A 10536-nucleotide genomic window follows, 5' to 3' on the forward strand; every position below is an offset into this window, starting at 1 on the left:
TCAGGATAACTTATGGGTTCTGGGAATATTAGCATTTTATATAATTATATAATTGTTAATTTGCCTAACACTCTAGGTAAATTATCTCAATTTTATTAATTGGAATGATATTAAAATTACAAGGACTGCAGTAAAATTTTGAAAATTTTTCTCTTCCATAGGATTTCATGGGATTAATAATGAGTGTATTTACTGTGTAATTACTAAGTATGTGTCATTCTTCCATGCACTTTACATAACAACAATCAATTCATTTTAAGTCTCCCTTTAAAAATAGAATGTATTTTTCAGTTGCTTCACAGGATATTTAAGAAATTTGTTTTTTGCCCCAAAATTATGATGGTGGGGTTAGCAATCCATTGTTGCTATCCTTACAGATTATTAGATTTGAGAATGGGGAAGTACAGTGATTGAATTTCCAACTCAGCAATGTGATTTTGTTTTTGCTTGTTCCAGGCTGGCTGGTAGATACGACTGGCAGCTACACTGCAGCATTTCTTCTATGTGGATTTTCAATGATATTTAGTTCTGTATTGCTTGGCTTTGCTAGACTCGTAAAGAGAATGAAAGAAACCCCACTGCGGTTCCTTGCCAAAGAATCTGATCCCAAGCTGCAGCTATGGACCAATGGGACAGTGGCTTATTCTGTAGCAAGAGAATTAGATCAGAGAGATGGGGAATCTGTGGCTACAACAGTGCCTGGTTACAGCCCCATATGACCAATGGCCTTGAGCCTGGGAATCTTCAGGGTTGAGAGAGTTGGGGCCATCAGATGATTCATGTTTCTGAAGCATTTTATTTTGGCAGAAGTATTGCCTTCCAAGGAAGCTATTATTGTTTTGTTGAAATATTTATAAGGGAAGATATCAAAAATACTAAGCTAGACTAGCCTGGGGTTTCCTTATATGGTATTTGTACTCCAATTCAATGTGGATGGAGATGAGGACAGTGACATAATTAGCTGTAATTTGAGGTAATTTCAAGGCATAATCAAAGCAGGTAACACTGGGTTGCAGCCTTGTCATTCCAAAGCCTCCACATCTCCCTCTTCCCTCCTCGGTGAGATGGCAAATGGAAACACTGACCTGTAGGTTCACTTACCTTGTGCTACTTGGAGAAGCAGGGTCAGTTTGAGTGTGGTATGGAGAGTGAAGATACACACTTTCATGGTGGAAGTCCTCATTAGGGTTTTTAATAGAGAGTTAAAGAATACTTGATATTCTTCCAAAGGCAATGCAATGATTAATGAAAGAGACTGGCTTCTCCTCAGTCTTACTTAGTCTTCAGCCAGTCCTCATCTCTGTCAATGGGTAGATGCCGTTTTGAGAACCCAAAGACTCATGGAATGGATCTGAAAGGCTGGCTGGTAAGATCTTCTATTTGAACTTGTTCTCTAGAAAGGGAAAGCTCTTTTCTTAAGACTGTGTACCCAGGGACTCACCTCCATTGCTATCTCATGTATTGCTAACTCCAAATTTAGTAGAACACCCACACCACGTTGCAAGGGCAACCCATCAATCTTGCTTGAAATGTTAACAACATAAAAACTCCCCCACCCCCACTTGTTTTTCCTTCAAGAAAAAAAAAAAGTTCTTATTTAAACTACAGACACATTCCTATTAGGAACAGAAAAATGTTGACAGCATTCCAACTGGGCAGGAATTGAATTCCTGAATCAGCAGGTCTCTGAGAGAGTTTTCTTTGCAGTTTAGATAATTAGGGTCATCATTATCCAAAAGAGGATTTGAAAGATTTTACCTGAAAAACATTATCCTGATGATTTTCCAATGATTCTCCTTTGCCCCCGTGTTAATTCTTGTTCCAATGTTTGCCAACCTTCATTCCTTATAGTTAATAATTAGAACTTAACTCATTGGATTATCATAGTTTATTCCTTACCATATACTCCACTTTTGTATGGATTGAGATAGTCTTCAGATTGAAGATGGAGGGCGTGGAGAGAGAAAGGAAAGGCCAAGTTCTCTTACTTGTCTTTAATTGTTTGAAATACACAGAATTGTAAACTTTCCTCCTAAATCATGTCATACCCATAAGTAGGGTAAAATTATGCAATTAAAAGAAGAATTTTAATTATTCAAGAATTTAAAATCCAAACTTCAAGAAATCTTTTGACCTTGAAAGCCTTTTAATCCACTGTTTCCCATGAGGCCTCACAAGTGCCCTGTCAGGTGTCCTGGAAGAAAAAAATCAATGAGGAAGGTCCTAGGTAGACTGAGCTTGCTTAGCAAGAGTCCTTGGCTAGAATTGGATTATTTCACAAAATCACACGTTTAATACATTGTTTTTGGAATAAAATCCAAATGATGGGAGAAAATGGTAATGTTTCATAGTTGTTTTCCAAAGAGAAATTTGAATATTATCTGTTATCTCCTTACTTAGTCTGAGAATTTCATTTTGAACCCATTTATTTTGTCATTTGTAATTCTTTTAAAAATTTGGAAAATATATGTAAGATGTCAATGTTAAAATGAAGGTACACTTGTTGAAACAGCACTTTACCCAAATGTCATTTCTTAAATCTTCATGCTCAAGAATTTTTTGAAATATGAATAGCTATAAATATGAGGATACTTCAAAGAGTTCATGGAAAATTCACATTATCTTTTATTCCCATTCTTGCACAGCTTTTTGAAGTCCCTTTATATTCTTACACATATTTTTTTCATAGGAATAATCACACTGTGATTTTGTTTATGAGGTTCTGCAGTATAACTTCTCTAAAGTATTATAACTGAAAAATTAACATAGTGATCAGAAATTTTAAGTATTTGTATAAAAATGTTTGGAATAGTTTGTACACATGCACTGATTTGTGTTTTACTTTCTCTCTTGGAGCAGCATTTTTAGAAAATCAGTAAGGAAAATGTTGATCTTCGAGTCTACCATTTTTGGCATCTACATAAAATTTTACTGTTTCATGTGCCTATTCTGTTTGATTCCAATGAGGAATTAATGATAATGATATATTTTTTAAAATCAAAACAGAAGTATAGCAGGATGTTTCTACATCTTAAATATTTCTTTATACCACTACAAACTCTACTTTGGATTGATGGAGTGGAATAGCAGAAAAAAAATTATCTAATTTTTATAAATACATTGTACTATTGGGGCCTTTGTTCAGATTGTAATTTCACAAATAGATCGGCTATTTATGCTAATACTTTCTTATTTAAAAAGCAAAATAAAGTGAGTTTATGGTCATGTGTTTGGAGAAACACTTTTTCCTTGCAAAAGGAGTTTGAATTGGATGGTGTCTGGAACATGCTAAGATGTAGTTAAGTTGCATTTTAAAATATGGTAAGTAATCAAAACCCTTCACAGAATACTCTCAATACTGTGCTAGGCAATTCCTATGCATTGTTTCATTTACTCCTCATAATAATCTATGTTATCACCATTCTGTAGCTGTGGAAACTGAGGCACTACGACCCATAGCCTAGTAGGTGCTGCACTCTAGTGCGTGAAATGAAATTGTATAGAACTAGACACCAGTCTAAAGCTGGAGCCTGTGTCCATCCCTCTTTGCCTACTCTGGTCATCTTGTACAGGTTCAAGAGATGGTTTAGAAATAGGCCTTCAACTGGGCAGATACAATCCCCTAAATTATATTGCAATTTTCCAATATCTGTAGGAGAGAATATTTTTGATTGGAACTTCCCAAGAGGTTTGATCAAAACCACTACTTTCAGGCTAAGTTCTTTAATTTGATGTTGGTTGACTAATGCTTCTCTTTGGGAGCATTTGGGTGGGTGAGGAGTGGGAGACAGGGGAGTATACTTTGTTCTAGCAGTGAGTTCCACCTTCGATATTACCAAAGTCATGCTTTCTTGGTCAAGAGTTTAGTTCTTTCTGAAGTGCCTGCATCATTGCCAGTGTCTATTTGGCACCCACCTTTCTGGTCCAAATAGGTCTAACTCTGAAACTGTTTATTGTGATGAAACAGTGTGAGTTCATGGGAGTTTCTCTTCTCACACTTAAAAGCTTGAGTGTTTTAAAATTTTTCAATTCTATCAAATAATGGATTTTATCCTTATTGTCATAACAGCTACCAGTAACAGATAACTAGGATTTTATTCCATTGCACAAAAAAGTATTTGATAGGAGATATGGGAAGATATCAAATAGTACTAAAAAACTGACATTAAAACAAAGCATTTTGTTATGAACTCTCAAACATATGCAAAAGTAGAAAGAACAGCAAAACAAAGTTGATGTACCCATTCCTCAGCATATACCATTATGTACCAATGTTTCCCCCTCCATGAAGAGATCTGAAATATATGAACATGCTCACAGCACACGTCCTCCAGCTGCCAAGGATTGACTAAACTCAGCAAAAACAATTTGTTCACATTGGCAGAGGGTATGAGTGGTTAGTATTGCATCACCTGTTAATGAGCCACACCGTTACAAAGCTGATGAGGCCCTTTCTTGCTATGAGATTGGAGTATTGGAATTACAGGTTAAAATTTCCTCCTCTCCCCAGCCTCTTCCTCAGACTTAAGGCTGTGTCAAATAAGGGAAAAGTGCTTTTGAGGTTATTTCACTATTTCTCTTAGTTGTTTAAGAGTCATAGGTCCCTGAGGGGTATGAAATCCAAGATTGGTCTAAAATTTAATAAGAACCATTTGATCTTGAGGTTTGAATTGACATTAAAAGGGCATTAAAATTGGGGCTGGTATTACAGTGTAGTAGGTCAAACTACAGTTCTGCTCATGACACCAGCATCCCACATTGGAGTGCAGGTTCAAGTCCTTGCTGCTCCATCTCAAATCCAGTACTTGGGCCCCTGCTACCCACATGAGAGACCCAGATAGATTTCCTGTCTTCGGCATGGCTGTTGTGGCCATTTGGGGAGTGAACCAGCAGATGAAATCTTCCTATCTCTCCCTCTCTCTGTAGCTCTGCCTTTAAAATAAATATTTTAAAATGCATTAAAATTAATATTTTAAATGCAGTCTTTCAAAAATTTTCTCCTAAAGGTGTTTATTTTTTGTGACCATTGACACAGGTAGTGATGAAAGAGCTAGAGGCCCCTACCCGAGCCAAGATGAAAAATTCTCATTCATTCCTGGACAGCTTGTTTTTGCAGTTGGGGCCAGAGTAAGGCCATGGTGGGTAAGAGGTGGGAGTGGGGGCAAGGGCTGTGGAGCACCCTCTTTGTGTGACCACCAGAAACTGGCAGACACCTATGCACAGAGACATGTTATGCGGCACTGCCATCTGCTGGAATTAGTAAGAACACGCCTCCCCCCCATTGGTGTTTCCAATTGTAATTCACTAGTACAAGGCTGGCCTTGGAAGAAACACGGGTTATTGTTTCCTCCACTTCCAACGTCCCCACCCCCACACCCTGCTTGTTACCCATCCCACGTTTATCATCTTTCTCTTGCAGGTACAAATACTGAGATAAAGATGTTGTGTTGCAGGTTTAAGGATTTTGATTGTTTTTGTCAGTTTTCTATGTAGAGTATCAAAGTTAATGTAAATGATGATTTTGATTGGCTTGACTAAAATAGCCATTTATAAAATGTAAGGTTAAAAATATTTATTGGAGTCCTCTTACCTCTGAGGAACCAGATTTCCATTCTTGGTTGCATTTTTGTTTCCTGTTGTTAACCCTACCAATGTGCTAATTGATTTGATGTCATGATAAAGGATTAAATTGAAATATGAGACATTGAATCTTAAATATACATAAGAACCCAAATTTTTGGAAATGCTTAAACCATGTGATATATGAGAGTAGATCCCATGTCTGGAAACCTAAAACATCCTTCTATTCTATATACAAGTTATGATAAATAGTGATTGAATTTAAGATGTGTACCTACTATGAAATTGTGAGGATGCTACTTATAATTTATTCAGAGGAGAGTGAATCCTGTTAAAATGAAAGATTCTGTTGAACTAAGCGACTTGATGAATTTGATTATGTGTAGGTGGGTCTGTGACTGAGTGTGAGGATAAGAGAGAGAAGTGAATGGCTTTGTTCCTTGTTTTGCCAAGAGAAAAGTGACTTAGGAAGCAGGCAAGATCCAGAATCACGAAGAGACAAAGATCAGGAAAAGGCCAAGGTTCCTTTCCTTCCTTCTCTTTGTCTCCTTCCCCCATCCCGCTCTCTTCTCTGTTTCCATCTTTCTCCCCAGACACTCCCCCTCCCTTCCTTCTTTCCTTGCTATAGTCTCTATGAAGATTTGGTTCTATTTTTCCAAATCTTTCATCTCTAATTTTAACATTATTTAGAAAATATTACATAGTGATTAAGTGCTAGCTTCTAGAACGAGGCATCCAGTATTTGAATACTTTTTCCACATTTTATTAAGAATGTGACCTTGATCTTAATAACTCCAAATTCCAATTTACTCATTTACAAAAGGGAAGAATTAAAACATCTATTAAGAGTTTTGTAAAGTTTTTTCACGATTGAGATTATATTGGTTGATTATATTATTGGTTGAGAATTACAACACAGACATTCTAATTCTTTTTTAAAATGGTTTATTTATTATCTATTATAAGGCAGAGTGGTAGATAGATCTTCTGTCACTGGTTCATTTCCCAAACGGTGACAAAGTCAGAACTGGGCCATGATGAAGCCAGGATCCAGGAACTCCATCTGGGTCTCCCATGTGGGTGTCAGGGCCCAAGTACTTAGGCCATCTTCTGCTGCTTTCCCAGGCACGTTAGTAGGAAGCTGGATCAGCAGTGGAGTATCTGAAACTGCAACTGATGTTCCGATATAGGATGCCAGCATCACAAACAACAGCTTAACCCAGTGTGCCATAATACTAGCCCATTGTACACAATTTTTAATGTCCATACTGAAAATGCAAAAAGCCATGTAGTCCTTTTTAAAGTTATTCCAGTGACTTCCAAACTTCCAGTTTGGAATCAAATCTTCTTTAGGAGGATATCAATTACCAATATCTTTAAATGTTGGTTCACCATCACATAAGCCCCGCCAACTCACAATTTAATACATATATACTACATCCTCAAATATTCAATCTTCCATGGCACATTAACAAAAGTATTAGGAAAAATGACTACCAAAACCAAAGATGTTAGAGTACATACAACTCTGACAGACAACAATTAAGGAGAACGTTTCTGCAGTAGAATTGTTATTCTACAAAACAATAACATGGGAGTAGAAGAACTGAAAATATTGAAGACATTGTAAGTGCAAAATATTGAAGGCATATTAAGTTAAAATATTGAAAGCATATTAAAAGTCATATTAAATTGACTTCAAATTTCCGTTAGTGTGCCCTGTACTGTGGGATCTAGAAAGTCTCCCCACCCCCATCTACAGAATGAAACAGTTAAAGCCTCCCATAATGCAATATCTTACTGTTTTCTGGTTGTACCAAAAAAAGGGAACAATCAGCAAATGATTTCACCTCCTAAAATATCATTTACAAAAAAAAAAAAAAAAAAAAAAAAGGATGAGGTGGGATTCCCTTCAAAACATTTCTAGATCTACTTACTTGAATTTACAAAACAGTTGATAAAAATATTCCTTTGGGTTGTACAAGAAAGGAGCCAGGGACCACTGAGAACATGCATGCATGGTACTTAGACTTGGCTTCTTTCTCTTCTGCTTCATCAGAGGTTGGAGTCTGATGGTCTACAGTGTCTGTGTTCTGCAAACAAGTCTTCAGTCTCTTGGTGAGCCTCTTTGGCCTGTTTTCCTGTAGCTCTTCTTTTCCCTTCTGTTTAAAGCACTTTTTTGTCTGGTGGCTTCCCCTCTCCTGTGGCCTTTTTGGGCTTCATTCCCCTCTTTGTGGGAGCTGGTGTAGCCAACAACCTTGCCCATTGCCTCTTGGGCTCTTCCCTCACCATTCCTTCAGCTGAGTTGACCTTTCTCTTGGGATGCAGAAAGGGTACAGTGCCAGGTGCCCACAGGCCTGGGCTGCTTGTCTGCTGCTGCTGTTCCCACTGCCCATGCTGCTGGGACCCACTAGAAAGAATTTTAAGCTTAATACACGCACTGTTCTTGGAGCAGCCCAGGTATGCGTGTAATACACTGTATGGAGTTAACCACAGGAATTCAATGTGTGACTTAAGCCAAGACAGAATATTACTGATTAGTGTCTTCACTGTTCCATCCAGCTGGCATCACCATGTTTTCTTTTCAGAGGTTATCAATGTGCTCCCATGACGTATGGCTGTCCCAAAATATATCAGCTTATTATTTCTTTTTAGGTAACATCATGAAAGGAGGTATTGAGAATTCTAATTCATCACTCATAGAAGAACTCAGTTCAGAGGAGTTAAGGGCATATATTTGGCATTTCTGTGCATGTCTCTCATTAGATACTTTTTTTTTTTATTTAATGGGAATTACAACAAAATGTTAATGAACAAATTTATCTCAGTAAATAAGAAACAGCCAGAAGGAGGAGGTAGTTGTGGTTGGGATGGGGTGTGGCATGGTTTTATCTCAGAAAAGAGGACGCTAAAGAAAAGAAACCACATGTCAATGATCCACCAAACCTTGGCTAAGAAGAGAAGTGGAGAGCAACAGGGAGGCTAGTCCTGGAAGACAAGGGGGGAGGGAATAGGAAGATATTTAAGCAGAGTGTTAAGAGAAGGTGTAGCTGTTAAACAGAGACTTACTATGTTGTTCTGTAGGGAGGGGAAAGAGGAAGAAAAATCAGGTGTGTGTGACAGGACGGTATATCATAACCCGTGACAGTGACTGTGGTGTGCTTATAATGCTATTTTTAATCTTTGTAATATAGACTTTATTGATTTCCTGCTATGTTGCATTAGAATTTCACTATTGAATTTGTAGAACTCTCATCCCAGTTCCTTTCTAGTTTGACTCAATTTTTACTTACTTCATCAATTAGTTTCATAATTCAGAACTTGCTTGAAACTTTGACACAGTTTTTTTTTTTTTTTTAAGGTTGATTAATTTATTTGAAAGGCCGAGCTACTGAAAGAGGGGAGACAGAGGGAGAGATCCTGCATTTGCTGGTTCACTCCCCAAATGGCCCCCATGGCTGGGAGTGGGATAGGCTGGAGCCAGGAGCCAGGAGCTTCATCTGGGTCCTCCATGTGGGTGCAAGGGCCTATTCACTTGGGCCATGTTCTGCTGCTTTCCCAGGTCCTTTAGCAGGAAGCTAGATATTGGAAGTGTCATGGCTGGGACTTGGGTGCATATACAGGATGCTGGCATCAAAGGCAGTGGCTTAACCCATTGCGCCAACACGCCACTCTGAAACTTAATTATTTCATCAAATTTTATCTGTATCTTTTGGCTTCTCTTTTTTGTAAGATAAGATACTTTGTCTACCCTTCTGCAGTGGTTGAATGTTTTTGACCCCTTCACATGAGCTTCATGTGTTCAAAGCTCAATTCTCAACACAACAATGTCACACACAGGGCCTAATGGGCAGTGTTTAGGTTGTGCATGGATTAATGCCCTTATAAAAAGATTGCAGGAGTGGGTGCCCCCACCTCTTGTGCTCTTCTGTATGGAGGACCAGGGGTCCTCCCCTCCAGAAGATGGCAGTGGTCAGTCACCAACTTGGAAGCAGAAACCAGACACCCTGCAGACACCAAACCTGCCATACCTTGATTTCAGACTTTCTAGCCTTTGGAACCGTGAGAAATATATTTTGACTTTTTATAAATTATCCAGTCTCAGGGGTTATGTTTTACCACTACAAATTGGATGAAGACACCTTCCTTTGTTTTGTATTTCTCCTCTTTGCCAACTCATATATTATCAAGGTTGTAAATGTCTATGTTTTGTTCTGTAATCATAATTACTGATCTAAAAAGTTGAAAAACAATAAATAATCCTTATATAAACACAATTTACAGTATATTTGTTTAGGGTCCTCTAATTGTGCTTCTTTCAGGTCTGTCACTTTGATCCAAGATAGGATTTGAGATGTAAACTTCTCATGGCCTTCATGTTAGGGTTATCATGTTACTGTTCTTGACCTACTCAAAGGAGACTTATAATTGTCAAGACCAAATGGATTCTTATTTCTTATAACTCACCAGTTATACAAAAGTGTGCCACACTTTGTTTGATTTTTCTGTCATATTCTTTAATCTCAACAATAAACATATTTCATTAAAAAATTATTCTGGGCCTACCTTTTTTGTGGTTTGTATCATGTAGGCATGGTCACATCATGTGCAGACTAATTGTCAATTAAAGTTTAACCTGATGTAATGAATTTTATCACCAGTACAAATTCTTCCAAATGTAGAATTGTGTTACTGAGCCAGGAACCAGGACAGGATATGAGTCAACGAATTAGCTGTGAAATCTGAGTAAGTTATGTCTCCAGTCTGGGCCCCAAGTGTTTTGTTTTTTTTTTTTTTAAGAGTTAAGATTTTCCTTTTTTTTTAAAAAAAAGATTTTATTTATTTATTTGAGAGGTAGAGTTGCAGACAATCAATGGGAGGGAGAAACAGAGAAAGGTCTTCCATCCATTGGTTCACTCCTCAAACGGCCGGAGCTGTGCAAATCCGAAGCCAGGA

General features: G+C 37.7%; 1 protein-coding gene across 1 annotated transcript in view; it reads left to right on the forward strand.

Moving 5' to 3' along the window:
• Nucleotides 1-10134, forward strand: part of SLC16A12 (solute carrier family 16 member 12) — a 127591-nt gene extending 117457 nt beyond the window's left edge. The window contains 1 exon segment of the mRNA XM_062214208.1: nucleotides 457-10134. Within this exon segment, the coding sequence (XP_062070192.1) occupies nucleotides 457-719 (263 nt within the window). The 3' untranslated portion in view covers nucleotides 720-10134.
• The last annotated feature ends 402 nt before the right edge of the window (nucleotides 10135-10536 follow it).

Source organism: Lepus europaeus, chromosome 17, assembly GCF_033115175.1.
Source record: "Lepus europaeus isolate LE1 chromosome 17, mLepTim1.pri, whole genome shotgun sequence".
Lineage (NCBI taxonomy): Eukaryota > Metazoa > Chordata > Mammalia > Lagomorpha > Leporidae > Lepus > Lepus europaeus.